Source organism: Typopeltis vanoorti, chromosome 15 (assembly GCF_054136105.1).
Source record: "Typopeltis vanoorti isolate ZY-2024b chromosome 15, IOZ_Tvanoo_1.0, whole genome shotgun sequence".
Lineage (NCBI taxonomy): Eukaryota > Metazoa > Arthropoda > Arachnida > Uropygi > Thelyphonidae > Typopeltis > Typopeltis vanoorti.
In genome coordinates this window covers 115,322,044-115,342,284 of record NC_143563.1, presented here as the reverse complement: position 1 = coordinate 115,342,284, position 20,241 = coordinate 115,322,044, and the positions used below count along the sequence as shown (strand labels likewise).

The 20,241-nt window shown below is 37.5% G+C and overlaps 1 protein-coding gene across 1 annotated transcript in view; it reads right to left on the bottom strand.

Moving 5' to 3' along the window:
- Positions 1-20,241, bottom strand: part of LOC150099091 (tensin-1-like) — a 780,515-nt gene that overhangs the window by 617,622 nt on the left and 142,652 nt on the right. The window contains exons 5-6 of the mRNA XM_090405808.1: positions 1,558-1,601; positions 1,192-1,253 (exon numbers count right to left, since the gene is read on the bottom strand). Coding sequence (XP_090261934.1) covers positions 1,192-1,253; positions 1,558-1,601 — 106 coding nt within the window. The remainder of the gene's footprint in view (positions 1-1,191; positions 1,254-1,557; positions 1,602-20,241) is intronic.

The following is a 20,241-nucleotide window of genomic DNA, read 5'->3' as shown; positions in this document are numbered from 1 at the left end:
AGGATATCATGAAATCCAACATCCTAAAACCTAGCATAGCCTCCATTATATGCTTCTTAAGATAGTTATCGCTTAGAAATTCACTCCTCCTGTTCCCAAAGACTATCTCCTCCTCCTTCTATCCACCAAATCTCCCATTAAGATCATGTTCCTTTTACATGCCAAACCAACTTGTACACACCAGAATATGCAGCAATCTACCAAAGCAAGTATTACAGATTTTGTTTTTTATTTTCACAAATATATGGTATATTCTAAAAACATAACCTAAATAAGCCATTTTTTGACTATTTTCTTAGTTTTCACTACATCATACTAGATCACTGGTCCTGTCTGTCTACCACTGTTTAATCAGACTTCAGAAAACCACTTATGCCATTAATATACATGTAGACCTAAATGTTTTATTTTAATGAGGGCCTTCCTCGATGAGTCTAAGAACTCCCTGGAGTCTCCCGTAATAATAATAATAATAATAATAATAATAATATAACAATTTTCAATGTTTTTATCCTCAACATTTTAATGGCACTTGTGATATAGTTATGTGCCTAATATTCCTCAACCTGTGTTTATTATGGCACAGGAGAAACTGACTTTTTAATAAGAATGATTCAGGACATACTGAAAGTGCAAGAATTGAAAATGTGTGAAAATTATCATATGATTTAATAATGATTTAATAAAGAAATCATTATCACTGATATTTTTTTCCTTCCTTTTTCAGGTTGATAAACTAATATATATAAGTAGTTAACATACTTGCTTCAATACTGGTATTCCATAGTTAGCCATAGATTAACAAAAGCTTATAAATTGACAAGGTCCAGGATTTAATACATGACCATGATATATTAGATGATTGTGGTACTTATCCCAAGATACCACCTGACTGATGAGCCAGTACAAAATTTTTCATGCCTTGAATATTAGGTATGTATTATCTTCAATAGATTTTTAATGCAAAATAGTTTTCTAGGCCCTTTTATTCCATAAAATAATGTATAACTAAAAGATGCATGCATGCACACACACGCACGCGCACACACACACACACACACACACACACACACACACACACACACACACACACAAATAACTAGAAATATCACATTCAATGTATAATTATACAATGGTGTAATATTTAATGGCTTTGCCAGTTCTTATAAGAACAATAGTTAATAGACTTACCAATAACCCTCTCTGTTACATATTTGATATCCATGATAAAATTTGGCACTCTTTCCAGACTTCTAAATGGTAAGAAAAAAACAAAGCATTAATTTTCCCCAAATGTTCCCTTAAATTTCATTTAATGTCATGCCATTTAGCCTATATTCTATAATTACACAAGATATTATATATATATATATATATCCTTTTTATTTTATTTTTTAAATCAGAACTCAAGTTCTAGAGAAAATGATGATTCTAGATACTTGGAAAATTATATTGTTCTCTATTATTCTACAACATGACTTTTATTTTATCTATAATCAAATCCATCTCCTATTGTTTTTCTTATTAAAGATTAAATTCAGAATTTAACAATTTTACCTGGAATGTCTCAAACTGTTGAATGATTTTGGTCCAGGAGTTTTCTATCAAAAAATAGAAAAATAAAAAAATATGAAAAACATGTTCAGAAATAAATCAGAACATTTGCAAGTTATACAAGAATGCTGTTACCAAGAATATCCACTTAGCAAACTGACAAATGATTTACATATGCCTGAATGAAAACCTTAATTACTATTTTTCATATCATGGTTTTACAAGTCTAAAATAGATTTTAAAAAATAAGTTCAGCCACTAATCACATAATAAATAATGTATTATTTATTCTGTGATAAGCATGGAAAGGCTTCACATGAAGTTTAATGCCTATTAATGTTAATGGCTATTCACAACCCCTTTATTCTGAAAATTAATATTACAATTATCAGAATTAGAGGTATCTGTGGGCATGAATAAATTAGATTATGAAAAAACAATTGTGAATAGACACTTGAAGAAGTTGTTGCAGGAGGTACAGGATAATAATATTGTTGGGAAAGTGGTTAGTGGGTTGCACAGATATGATAATAAGTTCAGGAAAGAGATAATGAACAGCAACGTGGCTGAGTTGTGTAAGGCATGGTAAGCCGATGCATGAAGAATATAAGACTCAAGCCAGGAGAGTGACTAATATGGTAAGGAAGGCAAAACTGGAATATGAGAAGACTTTCACTAAGATCAAAAGATAATCCTAGGGAATTTTTTAGCTATGTGGGCAGCAGGAGGAGAAATGATTGTGTAATAATGACATTGTAGGATAAAAATGGGAATAGAGTGACTGATGCAGAGGACATAGTGGAGTTGTTCAGTGAACACATTATTGGAGTATTTCATCCTGGAGAAGTAAGTTTTAATACTAGAGGGATAGGGCAGGTTTGAGGTTTAGAGGTGAGTGTGTTCAAAATACTGAATACCCTGGATGTCTTTAAAGGTGTGGACTGGATGGTATTTCACCACTGGTTTCGAGAGGATATGCAAAGAACCGACAGTTCCGTTGACCTGGCTTTTCAATGAAATTCTAGCTATGGGAAAGGTATCCAAGGAATGGAAGGAAGGTAAGATAGTGCCATTGCATAAGGGCGGTAGCAGACTGGACATTTCTAACTATAGGCCAGTTTGTGTTGATTCAGTAGTTGTTAAGATCGTGGAGATATTAGTGAAGGACCATATACAGCATTGGACCAATGTGTGTAATGTTATCTGTGAGAGTCATCATGGATTTGTTAAGGGGCACTCTTGCTCTAGCAATATTATTGTCTTTTATAATAAAGTGACAAGAGCAGTTGATGAGAGAAAGGCATATACTGCAATTTTTTCGGATTTTGCAAAGGCATTTGACAGGGTGCCACATGATATGCTGATATTTAAGTTGTAGCACATGAGTTTAAATGTCAGGTTAGTCAACTGGATTCAGGATTGGTTGTCTGATAGGTATCAGAGAGTTGGGTATGGTGGGGCAGTATCAAGGAGGCAGAAAGTTACAAGTGGGAACCCAAAGGGCTCAGTATTGCGACCTGTATTGTTTATCCTTTATATCAATGACATTGTCAATGGATTACATTGGGATATTCAGTTGTTTGCAGATGATGTGAAGCTGGGAAGGGTTATTAGTAATAGTGCAGATGAAGTAGCCCTGCAAGAAGATTTGAATAAACTAGCCAGATGGGCAAATGAATGGGGTTTTTGGTTTAATGCAGCAAAATGTAAACTCTTGAAGTTTGAGATACATCGATGGGAGGCTGCATACTCGATTAGAGGAGCTGCACTGGAGGAAGTAAGGGAGAAATGAGATCTTGGGGGTGATCATTGATAGAAAACTGGAATTCAGAGGGCATAATGCAAAGGTGGTGAAGGTAACACAGAGGATTGCTGCAATACTGAGAAGGAAGCTAACCTGCAGAGATAAAAGAGTAATCGTTCCATTGTATAACACCCTGATCAGACCACACTTAGACTATTGTTCTCAAATTCGGTTTCCAGGATTTGAAGGGGATAAATTAACTGTGAAAAGGGTACAGAGCTGGATAATAAAGATGATTTCAGTGCTGTACAATGTTAGTTATGAGGATCGGCTGAGAAAATGTGGACTGCAGAGTTTGGTAGATAGGAGAGGTGATATGATTGAGACTTTTATAGAGGTAGATATAGGAGATATCTACCTCTATAAAAACAAGTAGATAGAGGTAGATATGAGAGGTAGTTATAGGAGAGTTCTTTTGCTTGGTGGAACAGCAGGGTGGAGCAATGACAAGGGACCATTTCTGGAAGTTTCAAAAGGAAGCTGTGAACAAGAGGGTGAGGAGTGATTTCTTTGCATGGAGGGTGGTTGAACCATGGAGTGCATTGCCTGATGGAGTGGGGAGAGCAAGAACGGTCAATGAGTTCAAGTAGCAGCATGATAGACTTTGTGTTTCCTAGGAAGGACCTCCCATGATAAGTCTTTTGATTCCATGGAGGCCTGAATAATAATAATAATAATCATTAACAGCCTTGAGACAATTTGTGATAGCTAAAGGTAAAGGTTGGTTGCCTTCACTCTTCAAAAGTTAGGGCAAAATGGCCTTAGCTACTCTTTTTGGGAAATAAAAATGTTAGCAAATTTATTATTTATTATTATTTATCTGAAGTGGGGACAATCAGAGAATTTGATCACTTATGTTTTCATATCAGTTATCTTTTTATTAGTAGTTTATTTCCACACTGTTGAATATATTCCAGACAAATGACAGCTTTTACACATTAAGAATTCTCTGGTGAGAGATCGGAGAAGGCTTACATTCAATTATTATTCTGTATGGTGGAAAGGTCTGCCATGGTTGGAGGAGCATGCTGTCAGAAGGTCAACTTAAGTTGAAGTAACCTCATAGCACTGTGTAGATGTGAAAGAGGCAGAAGGATGACAAGGCAGATGTTTCATTGTGAGTTTTGTGCAGAGACCACAAACAACTGGCTCATCTGTGCAGGAATCAAGTTTTCTGCATTTGTTTGTTACCTTTCAAAGTCAGATCTGAATTTGTTCAATTTTTTTTTTTTTTTTAATATAATTGTCTTGGACAATCAGTGTAAGTTGATTGTGAAGCTCGATTTTTTGACTAATTCATGTTTAATTACTGCTTTGGTACACTTGTTGCTAACTAAAACACAAGAATATAGATCAGGGTTTCAGTAGAATGTGGAATGAAGTTCTTCATTTCAATGATTTCGACTTGATCAGAATAGGTGCTTGGATCCAAAGAGTAGAAATAATCAGATACCGGATTGGAGTAGAAATCAAGTATGTCATCCTGTTTGATATCACTGTAGAGCCAGAAGAACAAGAGTGAGTGAATGAGGCTGAAAGAAGGACATTCACTAGTAAAGGAAACTTAAACTGGTTATGGTCCAAATTATCACAAAGTGAAATAACATGTAATTTTATTTGGAATGAGAATTAGTTATCAAAAGGTCAACATGTGGTAGGTACATGGACAATCTGTGTTAGATTATTTATATAGTAAAGATCTCAGCATCTCTTAAGCCTGATTAATTCAACTATTAGTACAGAATTGAAGATAATTTCAGTAATGAAGGTTCTCCTTTATGAAGATAAGCTCACTTTTTATTATTTAAATTGAGATATTACATCTTCAGATATAAGTAATCAAAGATATTATGATGGTTATTGAATATTGAAAGTGATAAAAACAGCAAATGAATGCAACAAGAAGGAGTCGCAAGGAATTGTGTGCCACAGCAGATCATAAAGAGTGAATCCTAGGTTTACTGTTATTTCTGGGTCAGACCTAATGAGTACATAAGTACTATCACTACTCTTATGATGAAATGAATTACAGAGTTTAATTCCAAGAGTTGAGATGCATAGTAGATGATGAGGCTGCAAGTTGAGGTTCTGTGAGAAATAAGTCTGATCTGTAAGAGCTGGTGGTGGTACACGTTGTCTATGTTTGTTGAGGACATTGATGTTGGCGACATGTTTGGATTGTGGATTTTTACTTTATTTTATTTTTATTTTTTGAAATGTTTGTGGATTTTTCAGATAGGCAGCGATACTATTTATTTATGATCTCTTTCATGATTGGTGATATCAGAAAATTCATTACAGAATTATTCTATCCTCCTGTCCAGTCCAGTCCAGTCTTGACATCACTCCTCGTATATCGGCACACTGACTCTTCTAGACAGTACCATGCTAGTACTCCATTTTAGAATGCTGCCCAACATGAAAACAGCTACTTCGTATCTCTAATAACCAAGGTGGTGGTGTTTTGCTTAGAGATCAGTCATCTACCACTTACTTTTGAAGAAAATCCTTCTGAATATCTTCATTGTAGTTTGTATACTATAATGATTATAAAAACTAACTGAATACAAAAATGGATTAATTGCATATATATTTTGTGTATGTTTATGTATAAAGCAATTTTTACAGTACCAAACATGATTTCAAATATGAGGGATAGACTTTGGTTCTTCAAATTTAAATAATAAGGGATAAAAAAAAAAAGCTCTTGTAATTGTATTTATGTTTAGTGTTATCATACATTATCATGATTGAACCTGCAGACATTTTGTTTTAGCTGAATTTTATGTTGCCTTAAAATGATTCAGTTATACTGAAATAAAATACAATTTTTATCATGAAAAATGATACTATAATAAAGAAAATTATAACTTGAAAAAATGTTTTGACAATGAAAGTTGAATTATGACAAAAAGAATCTTATCAGGTAGTCTCGAACATAGCACTAGTTTAGTAAAATACAATGTAATTGTTTACATCCAGTTTGGTCTTAATTTTTTTTTTTTTTTTTTATGACTCCTATTCTATAGTACATGAGTACCACAGGTGAGCTAAATACTTTTTATCTAATTATTCACTTTTACATTAATCTGGAAATCCCACTCTAGAAACCAAATGTTGAACTTTTTTAAAGCCACAGCATGCATCCAATAAACAAATACACATTACTTTCCCACTATCTCTATATACAAGTCGTGTTTAAAAAAATGCTGAACTATAAAGATTTTATTACTCATTTTACAACATTTTAAACACTATTCCCTTCAAAGTAGTTCCCTCTACTGACAATACACCATTCTCATTGTTTCTTCCATTGTTGGAATGCTTCCTGAAATGCACTTTCTCTCATGACACACAGTTCTCTTATTGCATTTTCCTGAATTATCTCTATGGTTTGGAAATGACATTCTTTCAAAGTGGTTTTAAGTTTGTGGAAACAGGAAAAAGTCCACAGAATAGGGTGAGATGGAATTCACTTCCTATCTAAAGATGGTCAAAAGAGACACTGAAGAAACAAGCCAGCAGGTTCCCTCTTTGTCCTTAAGTACTGGTTTGCACATGGCATCATTAAGTTTTAGAGTCTCGTGTGTAGAGTGATCACTAAGGATGAATACTATTTCTGAAGATTACGACCGTAAATTCACACAAATCAGCTTGTGGCGATTTGTACAACTGACAATTTCAAGTAGAAAGCAGGTACACATTCTAATTTTCGAATCTCACACAAAGGGGGTCATGTGATAGCACTCGACAGGATAAAAGGCTGTGTTAAGCGAATACTTTGAAGAAAGCCCTTTTTCATGAAGAAATAAAGTTGCAAACTTGGATGTTTTGTAATATCTCAAAGACATCATCTAGTTGACTTCACGTGAAGAAGAATTATCGGAAAGCTTCAAGAAGAACGCAAAATTACTGGAATCTCACATTGCATTGCATTTCACACCAATGGAATGTGTTCCAGATGTTTGCTAAGAGATCACCATAACTCTACCACAGAGAACGAAGACAGATGTTTGGTTATAATATCAAAACGTAACCGATTCACCACTGCAGGTCAGCTGGAAAGTTGGCTCCACTCAAGCACATGCAAGCAATTATCTCGACAAATTGTGCCATGATGTCCAGGGCCATTCCAGGATCCCTGGAAGTTATGAAAGGAAGCTGTGAGCAAGAGGGTGAGGAGTGGTTTCTTTGCATGGGTAGTGTTTGAACTGTGGAATGCATTGCCTGATAGCGTGGTGAGAGCAAGAATGGTCAATGAGTTTAAGGAGTGGTATGATAGACTTTGTGTTTCCTAGGAGGGACCTCCCGAGATGAGTCTTGATAGATTTTGTGTTTCCTAGACAGGATCTCCTGCGACGAGTCTTTTGACTCCATGGAGGCCTGAATAATAATAATATCTGCGACAAATAGGCTTCTACATCTGAAGGCCTGTAGTCTGTGTCCCTTTATCCAAAGCTCATCGTAGAGTACATTTTCAGTGGTGTTGAATCCATAAAAATTGGACAAGACACCAATGGGTTAATGTACTCTTTACAGATGATAGTTGTTTTAGTGTTTCCTTGATTCTAGATTCTAGACACATACTTGATTTGGCATGAAAGTGGTACTGCTTACCATCGTGAGAATGTTCTTGAAAGAGATAAATGTGGAGGTGCTGGGGATCAAGATATGGGGAGGTATTATGCTTAATGGATGCACCAAGCTGCCAGTGATGGAAAAAGCACCCGTGGGTGGTGAACAATATTGCAACAAACTTCTTCAACGTCATGTTCAATTCTTCCGTGGCAGTGTGGGCGAAGAATTCATTTTTATGGATGACAATGTCATCCATAAAAATCATACCACATCGTACACGAGCAGTGGAGATACTTCTAGAAACCAATGATATTAATCAAATCAAGTGGCCAGCATGCTCCCCAGTTCTCAATCCCATAGAACAAGTTTGGGATGCAATAGGAAGACACTGCTGCTTGAAATTCACCTCTAGAAGTATCTCCACTGCTCGTGTATGATCTAGAAAACAAATAAAGCCTTATCCTTGCTCTGAAGGAAGAATGGGTCAGTTTGCCACAAGAACTCCTGAATCGCTTGGTGCTAAGCATGGTACGACATTGTGAGAGCTGCATCACAGTTTGGGGTGAACATATTCCATAGTGAAATGTCTGTCTGCACAGTTTTTTTGTAAGCACTGTATATCAATTCCCTAACTACATCCTTAGGAAATTTGTAACTTTTGCCAAAAAAGGTACTGCGATTCAATTTGTACGAAATTTATAATACATTGTTTTCTGTAATATAATTTTTAGTATGCCAGGAATTGTGGGCATGTGCAGGAATAAATTTATGGCCACATTTAGTTGTAGCCATGAATGTGTTTTTAAACATACAGGTAAAAAGGATATTAATCGAATCAAGTGGCCAGCACGCTCCCCAGATCTCAACCCCATAGAACACTTTTGACACACAATAGGGAGGCATTGCTGCTCAAAATTCTCTTCCAGGAAATAAATAAAACCTTATCCAATGCCATCTACTGCCCATTACTACCAGTGATATTTTTACACACACACAATTAGAAATATTCATGCCCACAGCAGGATTCGAACCCGCAGCCTTTTGGCTGGAGAGCGGATATGCTAACCACTTGGCCAACCAGGTCAGAAATAATCAATGCAAGCAACACCCAGGGTTCACAGTTGATAATCTTCCCAAGTACTAACTGGTCTCAGATTTGTTTAACTTCAGTGATCAGTCAAGAACTGGTACTTTCAAACTGATCTGGCCACTGACAGTTGATGTAGATGATGTGGTTCACTGTAGTTGGTGGATTGAGTGGTGAAGACAGACGGTTGTAGAGTATGCCTTCCCTCTATAAGTCTTTGGACTCTTTGGGGGTGTCATGTAATAATAATAATAATAATTATTTTTTAGCAGCAGAAAAAACGTGGATGGTATAAAATTTCTGAAATTGGGTTCAAATTCCACACACCTGAATTTATAAAATTCACCATATTTTACATAAAAAAAACGTTTAGCATTTTGCAATGAAATTAATTAAAATTTTAAAGAAAACCATAACAATTCTTTAGTGGTTGCTTACATATTACAAAAAGAAAACTATTTAATGTTTCTTAAATGAGTTTCAAAAATGTTTGAAATATCATTAAGTGATGTTTCAAAGAAAACCAAAATATGCTCAACTCTTTGTCGTGGTCCTATTTTTGATCTCATCAACAGTCACATTGCTTGCTTTCCCTCTCTGTACATGTGAAATTGCATATGAAGATAAAGATGGGAAAAGATGGATGAAATGATTGACAAAACTTATCCTTCTCCGGCAGATGCCCAGCCTTTCTTAATGACTCGATTAGAAGCTGGAATCTCACTTTAATTATTATAAATAGCATTCATAACATAAGGTGAAATTAGATTATTTGGACATTTAAACTGAATCTTTATGGGATAATACTTACTCTGTTTCTATACTAACCTCAGATTGTAGGCATTAGTGAGACTTGGCTATCAGAATCAGACATACTAACTGCACTGAGTGTAAAGGGTGCAGTATTTTCTAGAAAGGATAGACAAGATAGGAGAGGAAAGGGCATGTTGATAATTATTATTATTATTATTATTCAGGCCTCCAAGGAGTCAAAAGACTCATCAAGGGAGGTCCTTTCTAAGACATAAGTCTGTCAAGACTCATCGAGGGGAAGTCCCACCCTGAGAAACACAAAGTTTATCATACCACTCCTTAAACCCACTGACCGTTCTCGCTCCCACCACTCCATCAGGCAATGCATTCCACGGCTCAACCACTCTCCACAGAAAGAAACCGCTCCTTACCCTCTTGCTCACAGTTTCCTTTCGTAACTTCCAGGGATGGCCTCTTGTCATCACTCCTTCCCGCTGATCAACCAAGCGAAAGAACTCCCCAGTGTCAACCCTGTAACCACCTCTCAACAGTTTAAAAGTCTCAATCATATCACCTCTCCTTCTTCTATCCACCAAACTCTGCAGTCCACATTCTCTCAGCCGATCCTCATAACTATCCTTGTACAGTCCTGAAACCATCTTTGTCATCCGTCTTTGTATCCTTTCCACAGTTAATTTATCCCCTTCAAATCCGGGGGACCAAATCTGAGAACAATAGTCCAAGTGTGGTCTGATCAGAGACTTATACAACGGAATGATAACCCTCTTATCTCTGCAGGTTAGTGTCCTTCTCATAATAGCAGCAATCCTCTGTGTTACCTTCACCACCTTTGCAATATGTCCCCTAAACTTCAGGTTTCTATCAATCATCAACCCCAGATCTCTTGTCTCCCCTACTTCCTCCAGTATAACTCCTCCCATAGAGTATGTATCATCCCATCGATGTTTCCCAAACCTCAAGACCTTAGATTTTGCTGCATTACACTGACACCCCCACTCATTTGCCCATCTATCTAGCTTATTTAAATCCTCTTGCAGGGCTACCACATCTGCACTATTACTAATAATCCTTCCAAGCTTCGCATCATCCGCAAACAACTGAATATCCCCCTGCAATCCACTGGCTATGTCATTGATATAAATGTTAAACAATATAGGTCCTAGTACTGAGCCCTGTGGGACCCCACTTGTAACCCTCTGCCTCTTGGAAACTGCTCCACCATACACAACTCTCTGATACCTATCAGACAGCCAATCCTGAATCCAGTTGACCAATCTGACATCCAGACCCATGTGCTGCAACTTAAATATCAGCTTATCATGTGGCACCCTGTCAAATGCCTTCGCCAAGTCTAAGAAAATTGCAGTATATGCCTTTCCCTCATCTAATGCTCTTGTAACTTTATTATAAAAGGCTAGCATATTGCTAAAACAAGAGCGTCCTTTCACAAATCCATGTTGATTCTCACAGATAACATTACCCTCATCTGCCCAATGCTGTACATGGTCTCTCACTACTTTCTCCAAGATCTTAACAACTACTGATGACACACAGACTGGCCTATAATTAGACACTTCCAGTCTGTTACCACCCTTATGCAATGGCACTATCTTACCTTCCTTCCATTCCCTGGGCACCTTTGCCAAAGCCAGACTTTCATTGAAAAGCCACGTTAAAGGTATTGTCAATTCCCTAGCACATTCTCTCAAAACTCGTGGCGAAATACCATCCAGTCCCACAGCTTTACTGACATCCAGAGTACTCAGTATCTGAAACACACTCTCCTCCTCTACCTCCAGACCTCGTACCAGTCCTATCCCTCTAGCATTAAAACTGACTCCTCTAGGATGAAATACTCCAATAAAGTGTTCATTGAACAATTCCACTATGTCCTCTACATCAGTCACTCTATTCCCATTTTTATCCCACAATATCATTCTTCCACAGTCATTTCTCCTCCTACTGGCCACATAGCTAAAAAATTCCCTAGGATTTTCTTTGGATCTTAGGGCCAATCTCCTCTCATATTCCAGTTTCGTTTACCTTACCACCCTAGTCACTCTTCTGGCCTGTGTCTTATATTCCTCATGCATCTCTTCACCTGTCTCCTTATATCTCTTCCATAGCCTCTTTTTCGCATGCAATTCCTGTTTAATATTGTTTGTCATCCACTTTACTCCAAATTGCGCCCTCTTCTTCACTCGTGGTATACAACTTACCATTGCTGATAACAAATATTCTTTCACAATTTCCCACGCACTGGTGATATCCCAGCCTTTCAATTCCTCCCTCCATGAAACTTCCTGAAGTTTATGTCTCAGAATATTATAATCACCTAAATTACAATTCCACATAAGTTCATGCCTCTTCGATACTCCTGCATGTCTATTCATTTTCCAAGTCAAAACCATATGGTCACTCTCTCCAACTGGTGGGAGAGACGTCAACTCAGTTATTATCAACTCTTCTGATGCTATAACCAAATCCAAAATTTTTGAACCTCTTGTTCCCTCTGTTACATGTTGCCTAAGACATTTGTCCCTCAAGAATTCTAGAAATTCCATTCCCCTATTGTTACATGCATCTTCCTCTCTCCAATTTATACTACTGAAGTTAAAATCTCCCATAACAATCATTCTTCTTGCACTTGCCAAACTTAGCTGTCTAAACATCTCCTGGTCCCCTTCCTCTGTGCTCCTGGGTCTGTAGCAACACCCCACTAAATATCCTGTCTTGCCTACCTCTACCTCACACCATATGCTCTCAAAATCATTTGTCTCACTACCTTCCAAATTCTCCACTCTTAGAGGACATAGGTCATCACTTATCATAAGCAGCACCCCACCACCACGCTTTCCCCTCCTATCCTGGCGAAAAATGCTATACTCAGCGACTTCTATTCCTGTTTTTATATCCTCTTCTGTCAACCACGTGTCAGTGATCGCAATAATTTTTGGCCAGGCTGATGCTATCTGCGCCACCAATTCCTCTCCCTTATTCCGGATACTCCTGGCATTAGTATACAGCATATAAATGCCATTGTTTCTATACCCAGCATTATCCCTTCTAGACTCCACTGGGCTCAGTCTTACCTGACATTGTCTCCCTTCTCCCAAGTATCCATTCCCACAAGAGGCCACCCCTGCTATCATCCTCCCTGGGACACACTGACTCATTCAGAACAGCAATCTCTCCAGATGCCTACATCCTTCCTCATTCAAATGTAAACGGTCTCTCGCAAACAACTCCTCTCTTTCCTCAAACGCACTCCAAGCATCCACATATACCAGTCCTCTCTTGTCACACATTCTCGCTATTATGCCATTCAATATCACCGCTCTTCTGCTCAGCTCATCATTATCATACCTAGGCAACATGCACACTATTTTTCCTCTCTCTGTCTTCTTCCGTACAGTCTCAAGCAAAAATCTCATATCTCTCGCTGCCCGACTTACATTACCACTCAAGTCATTCGTTCCTACCATCACAATCATCTCATCCACCCTTTCACTTCTCTTAATTGCCATAGCCACCCTTTCTATTGTTCCTCCTGGCAAACACTCCTCACGCATCCTATCTTGAACACCACGGATCATTGAGTTACCATACATTATACCTCTTACCATTCCATCGCTCCTATTGTTTCCATTCTCTCCTCTTCTTTCATTCCCATACCTCTCTCTTCTACTGTTTCCATTCTCTCCTCTTCTAGCACTCCCATACATCTCTCTCATTCCCTCTCTCCTACTGTTTCCATTTTCTCCACTTCTAGCACTTCCATATCCATCTCTCATTCTGTCTCTCCTACTACTGTTTCCATCCGCTCGTCTTCTAGCATTCCCATACCTCTCTCTCATTCCATCTCTCCTACCGTTTCCATTCTCTCCTCTTCTAGCACTTCCATATCTCTCTCTCATTCCATCTCTCCTACCGTTTCCATTCTCTCCTCTTCTAGCACTTCCATATCTCTCTCTCATTCCCTCTCTTCTACTGTTTCCAATCTCTCCTCTTCTAGCACCCCCATACCTCTCACTCATACTCCTTAAATTCTCTCTCTCTCCTACTCTGATTCGCCTTGCATTCATCTCTTCCATTCTCCTAATCTTATCTTTCATACTTCTGCTCTCATTCACTAGACATTCCACCTCCTCTTTCAACTCATCTATCTCCCTCTGCAGGTCAGTCACTCTTAATCTAAATTCACTCTCCCAAACAAAACCATCTCCTAAACTTCCACAGTCACTCACACCTTCCACACTATCAACCATTATTTTCTCATTCTCTCCTATCATACTACTTGTCTTCCTACATTCATTCTCCGTTCCTGGAGCAACAAAGTCGGATATCGATACATCTAATGTACTTATTTCCTCCAACTGCCTGCATTTTGCGCACATACGCTCTCCACTCTCTTTAACAACAACTTGAATCCAGTTAATGTTAAGACTTATGATTGTAGTACTAGTAATAGTATTTCATGTGGCAGTGAATTTGAAGCCATCTAGTGTGAGATGGAATCTGACAAGATCAATTTCATAGCGGAGTGTTGTTACAGACCTGATGGATCGGTTGCCAGTGATGAAGAAATGTCACCAAATAGAGACGATGTAGCAAAAGGAGTAATCATAATGGGAGACTTCAATTACTAAATATTGATTGGGTAGCAGTAAAATCTCATTAGAAAAACGAAATTGAGTTTATTGAGCTGATCCGAGACAACTTCCTCAAGCAGCATATCACAGAAGGAACACAAGGTCAAAGAGTGTTAGAATATTCACAGAGGCTCTGTAATTTAAAGACAATCCAAGAATTCTATCGATATGTTGCAAGTAAAAGAAAGAATGAATATTAAAGAATAACTCTTCTGAATGCAGATAGTGTAAGGGTGGCAGATACAAAAGAGGTTGTGCAACTAATGAGTGACCATTTTGCTAAAAGTTATCAACCTGGTGTATACAACATTGAGTTCAATGCCACCACTTCACTGAATGAAGAAATTCAGAGCTGTTATATAAACTGAATAACGATTCAGCAATAGGGACTGATGGGATATCAGCACGAATACTAAAACTTTGTTCAGCTGAACTGGCTATTCCTTTGGTCAGGCTATATAATTTGAGTCTCAAAACAGGGAAGAATCTGCAGGAATGGAAAGAATGTATAGTAATCCCGTTGCAAAAGTGTGGTGCACAGACCAATGTATCCAACTATTGACCAATCAATATCTCAGGTGTGGTGGTGAAGATTTTGGAACATTGGTTAGAGCTCGGATTCAGAAATGGGTTGACAGTGAATCTCTACTTTGCAATGAACAACATGGATTTACTAAGGGAAGGTCGTGTTTTAGCAACTTGCTCACATTCTATAATAATGTTACCATTGAACTAGACAAGAGGAATGGATACACCATGAAACTTTTGGATTTTGCTAAAGCTTTTGACAGAATACAGCATGGAAGACTGTTGCATAAACTGGAGAATATGGGTTGAATTTTATAAAATATTAATGTGGATAAGATGATGGTTGACTGACAGATATCAAAAAATGGTATACAAGGGATGGGAGTCTGAAAGATTTAAGGTAACTTGTGGTGTATCATTAGGATCAGTGCTTGGTCCACAGTCATTCAATCTATATATTAATGATATTACGAAGGATTTGACAGGCAACATACAACTATTTGCTGATGATGCGAAGATTGGTAGGGTAATCAGGAATGTTGCTGACTGATATGTGGCACTTGCAGAATGATTTGAATAGGCTGGAATTGTAGGCATGAGAAAATGGATGTCAGTAAATGCAAAATCATGCACTTTGGCATGATTAGATATCCAGTGTTGTTTTATATTGGTGGGTTTATGCTAGAAGAAACTGATCAGGCTATGGATCTTAGAGTGTCAGTAGATTGCAAGTTAAAGTTCAGGGGCCATGTAGCAAAGATTGCAAATACAACTCGAAAGATAAATGAAAGCCGAAACGAAGGTTTGCATGTAAAGATAAGGATGTCATTTTGTCTCTTTACAAGGTCTTGATAAGACTTCACTTGGACTACTTTTGTGCGCAGACTGGTCTCCTGGTTTCTGTTGTGATTCTGATGCAGTGGAGAGAGTGCAAAGAAGAGTGTTAGAAATGATATCAGGATTGTTCACTATTGATTATGAAGACTGATTTAGAATTTGTAGATGGCAGACACTAGCAAACAAGAAAAAGAGGAGTGATAAATTAACTGTGGAAAGGATACAAAGACGGATGACAAAGATGGTTTCAGGACTGTACAAGGATAGTTATGAGGATCGGCTGAAGGAATGTGGACTGCAGAGTTTGGTGGATAGAAGAAGGAGAAGTGATATGATTGAGACTTTTAAACTGTTGAGAGGTGGTTACAGGGTTGACACTGGGGAGTTCTTTCGCTTGGTTGAATAGCGGGAAGGAGTGATGACAAGAGGCCATCCCTGAAAGTTACGAAAGGAAACTGTGAGCAAGAGGGTAAGGAGTGGGTTCTTTGTGTGGAGGGTGATTGAACCTTGGAATGCATTGCCTGATGGAGTGGTGGGAGCAAGAGCAGTCAATGAGTTTAAAGAGTGGTATGATAGACTTTGTGTTTCTTAAGAAGAACCTCCCACAATGAGTCTTTTGACTCCATGGAGGCCTGAATAATAATAATAATATTATTATTATTGAGCCTTACATACTTCTGAAAGGGTCATACAGGATTTTAGTTTGTGTAATTTTTAATTTTATGCAGGGCTGGCAAAGGACAGGAGGGCATCCTTGGAAGCTGAGAATGAATGTCACTAAGAATAGGGCGAGGGCTAGATTTTTCTCTCATAGGGTGGTGTGTGACTGTAATGGATTGCCACTGGATGTTGTGTATGCAAGCAGTCTGAATGAATTCAAGCACACATATTATAGCTGATGCATGTAGTATGTGGCTTGGCTCGATGAGTCCCTGACTCCCTCGTGGGTCTCTCTTAATAATAATAAAATAGCTTTAACATAAATATTTTAGCCTTAACATAACGGTCTGTCATGATGTTGCGAATTATCCAGCATTTCAAGAAAATCGTTGATCATTTTATTCAATCAGTTACTTAGTTTCTATTATTCTTTCTAACATAAACGTTTCACTCTGGAAACGTTTATGTTAGAATAAATGTGTGTAGTTACAACACTCTTTGGTTGGAAAATCCCATACAGAGGATTTTTACTATTTTTTTTTTTAATTTTACAAAACATGCAAACCAACCAGAGAATAGAAATAGTTCATAAACATAATTCACTCTCCTCTTAGCTTTTAGTTGCTTTTGCATGATCTAAACTACGAAAAAATCAATCGTTTGTATAATTCTTCCTGAGAAACTCAAATGTGGTGAATAAATTGTTTCCTGTTACACAGGAAAGAATTCATCCATACCACAAATGATTGCCTAACACTTGGTTTATTAGTATTTGAAGATTAGTTTGAAAGCTTTTTGGTTCCTGTTCTACTAGTCTTCTAAAAATGCTCTCTCAAACTAGAAATGCATTACATTAAAAACAGTGTGCATGCAAAAGTTTAATATTATATTGCCAAATTCAAAAAAGAAACATGAGAGATTGAATATTTGACGCTATACATGGAGGAAAAAACTAGAAATGGGGGTGTGGGAGAGAACTTTGTATGATAATGGATGCAGAGAGCAACTGGAGTCCTCATCTTAGTTAGGAATAATTCATTTAAACAGAACATAAAAGAATAGAACTTATAATTTATATATTTCAGAATAATGTTATGCAGTTGAATTGTGAAGAACCATACTTAACGGAAAATAAAACATGTTACTAGTATATATAGTATAAAGTAATCACATATGGGAGTGATTATTTGATACTCTTTCTCGATGATCTAGCACAGGGCTGTCCAACCTTAGGTAATCGGAGGGCCGCATTAAAAAAAATATTTATCCGAGGGCTGCACCACAATGTATATCTAGTAATTTGGTGAGCAGCAGCAACACAACCTCGATAGCTGAACAAACGAACAACACTAATTGCGCTCTCACGTTCCCCTGAGCGCCCGGAGCATGCGCGTTGGAACAAAACAGTGTAAGAACGCTTCTTTGACACATCTAATATTTGAAAAACATGTGGGTTTGATATAAAAACACCAAATAAAATTACCAACATCGAGATTATCCATTACTGATAGAATTAAAATATCTAATACGCTTCGATTCAAATTGTGATTTTTTTCGCTCATCAAAAATCAAAACCCACAGGCGGGCTGTACAAAATCTCACCGCGGTCCGCATGCAGTCGTGGGCAGTGCTTTGGATAGTCCTGATCTAGCATATCACAATAGTATTACACAATTCAGCTAGACTACCAAAGTATATCTGATCTTTTGCTTTTACACTGTTACTATTTTCACTTAGTCTAGTGTTGCACTGATTTCATATGCTAACCTACAAAAATCCAACCGTGTGGCTTTAATTTTGTAGTGTTTCATCCTCTATGAAGCTCATTGGTAACAGAAACTGTATTTAACATTATTTTGCAAACAGTTATTATTTAAGATATTACTGCATTTGTCAATCAAATGGAACAGTATACAAACAAAGCAGTGTTACTTCTAATTAATTCGTCAGCATTTAAGTTGTCTGTATGCTGTAAATTTTTAAGCAATCAATTATTTTATTTATTTATTTTTTTTTTTAAACCAGTTCCATTCTTTATGACTGGGTTATATTACATAATGAACAAATGAAAATTATTGTGAATTCTAATTCTAAAGAATTTTGTCTCTTTCTCTGTCTCTTGAGAGAAGAACACACTGCTTAAAGCAATAGAAAAGACGGAATAACCACAAGCTAAGAAAAGATTAAATTCTGCATCAATTGCATCTGCTCAATTCAAATTACTTGACTTAAGACTTTTGGTGTTGTCTTGTCTAATTCAGCAGTCAGTCAACGAAGGGAGTATTACTTTTCATTTAACCATTACCATTAACGTTACTGACAGGATGGGTGAAGCACTAGTGCTTTTCATATTCCCCTTTATCTGTAATGAGAGTTGTTTGGGAATGGGAGATTTCTGAGCAATTAAGCTCGCCCTCTGGGGGCAGTTGTGTTAGCTATGATCAGTTGAGAGAAAAATAGCCTTCTGTCTTTTGAGTTTGTAGTAATCAGTCTCATTGTAATTGACAGCTTGTATGATCAGTGGGTTTGAATGTGAATTTGAATTCACGAAGAATTTTTCTGCAAGATCACGAAGGAAGGAGGAGATGTATGGAATGCTGGTTTCTCGGTGAATCTGTGAATCTCTGATGAACCACGGTACATCCAGGATCATCCTAAGGCATTTGTTTTGGATTCTCTGCAATTTCAAAATGTTTGATCTTCAAGTGTGACTCCATGCTGGTGAGGCATAGGTAATGACTGGACGTATTACCATCCGGTAAAGAAGCAATTTATTATGTAGGTTCAATTTGCTCTTGCGGTTGATCAATGGGTAGAGCTGTGCTATTACTTTGGAAGATTTGGAGCCAATGAGATTGATGTGCTTGTTAAAAAGGAGTTTCTTATCCATTAATACCCCAAGATATTTGGTCCCTGATTGCCATGGGATCTTATGACCAGAGAGCAGGATGTCTTCTTTATTGCAGACCTTCCTTCTTGAAAAGAAGGAAGGTCTGCAATAAAGCCCTCGCCCAGCAATCTGGTGATTGCTAGGCGAGGGCTGAGCGATCTTGCTAGAATAGCGGTGTCGTCGACATAAAGGGCCGTAGTAGTTTTTCTTGAATTGAGAGGAATATCTGCTATGTAAGTTGTGAAAGTATTAGGGCCAGAAGAGAACCCTGAGGTACTCCCGCCAGAATTTTGCACCTTAATGACACCATTCTGTTGAGTTTTACTTGCATGTATCTTTCACTAATATATGAGTTTCACTAGTTTAATTGGGATATTGTTTTCAATTAGTTTGATATCTTCAAAGATAAGGCCTTGATGGCAGACCTTATCAAAGGTCTTGGCAACATCTAAAAGTACAGCAGCAGTGTGAAGGTGCCAATTAAAACCATGGGTGATATGTTCTGTTAGTCGGTGAATTTGTTGTACTGTGTTGTGAGCTTTGCGAAACCCAAATTGCTCATTTGGGATTATTTTCTGTTTGTCCACTGCTGATTGTAGTCTTGATAGGATGACCTTTTCTGTTATTTTGCCAAGACTGATGGGCCCGTAGCTTTGGGGAAGTTGTGGGTTATTACCAGGCTTTTTCAGAGGTATAATGTCAGGGATTTTCCAATCTGTGGGAAAGTACTGGAATCTTAAAATGGAATTGGTAATATTAACTAGATTAATTATGGATTTCCATGGGAGTAGCTTTATTGTTCTATTGGTAATGCCGTCAGGGCCAGGAGCCTTTTTGTTCTTCAGATGGGAAATAATATTTATTATTTCTGTTGGAG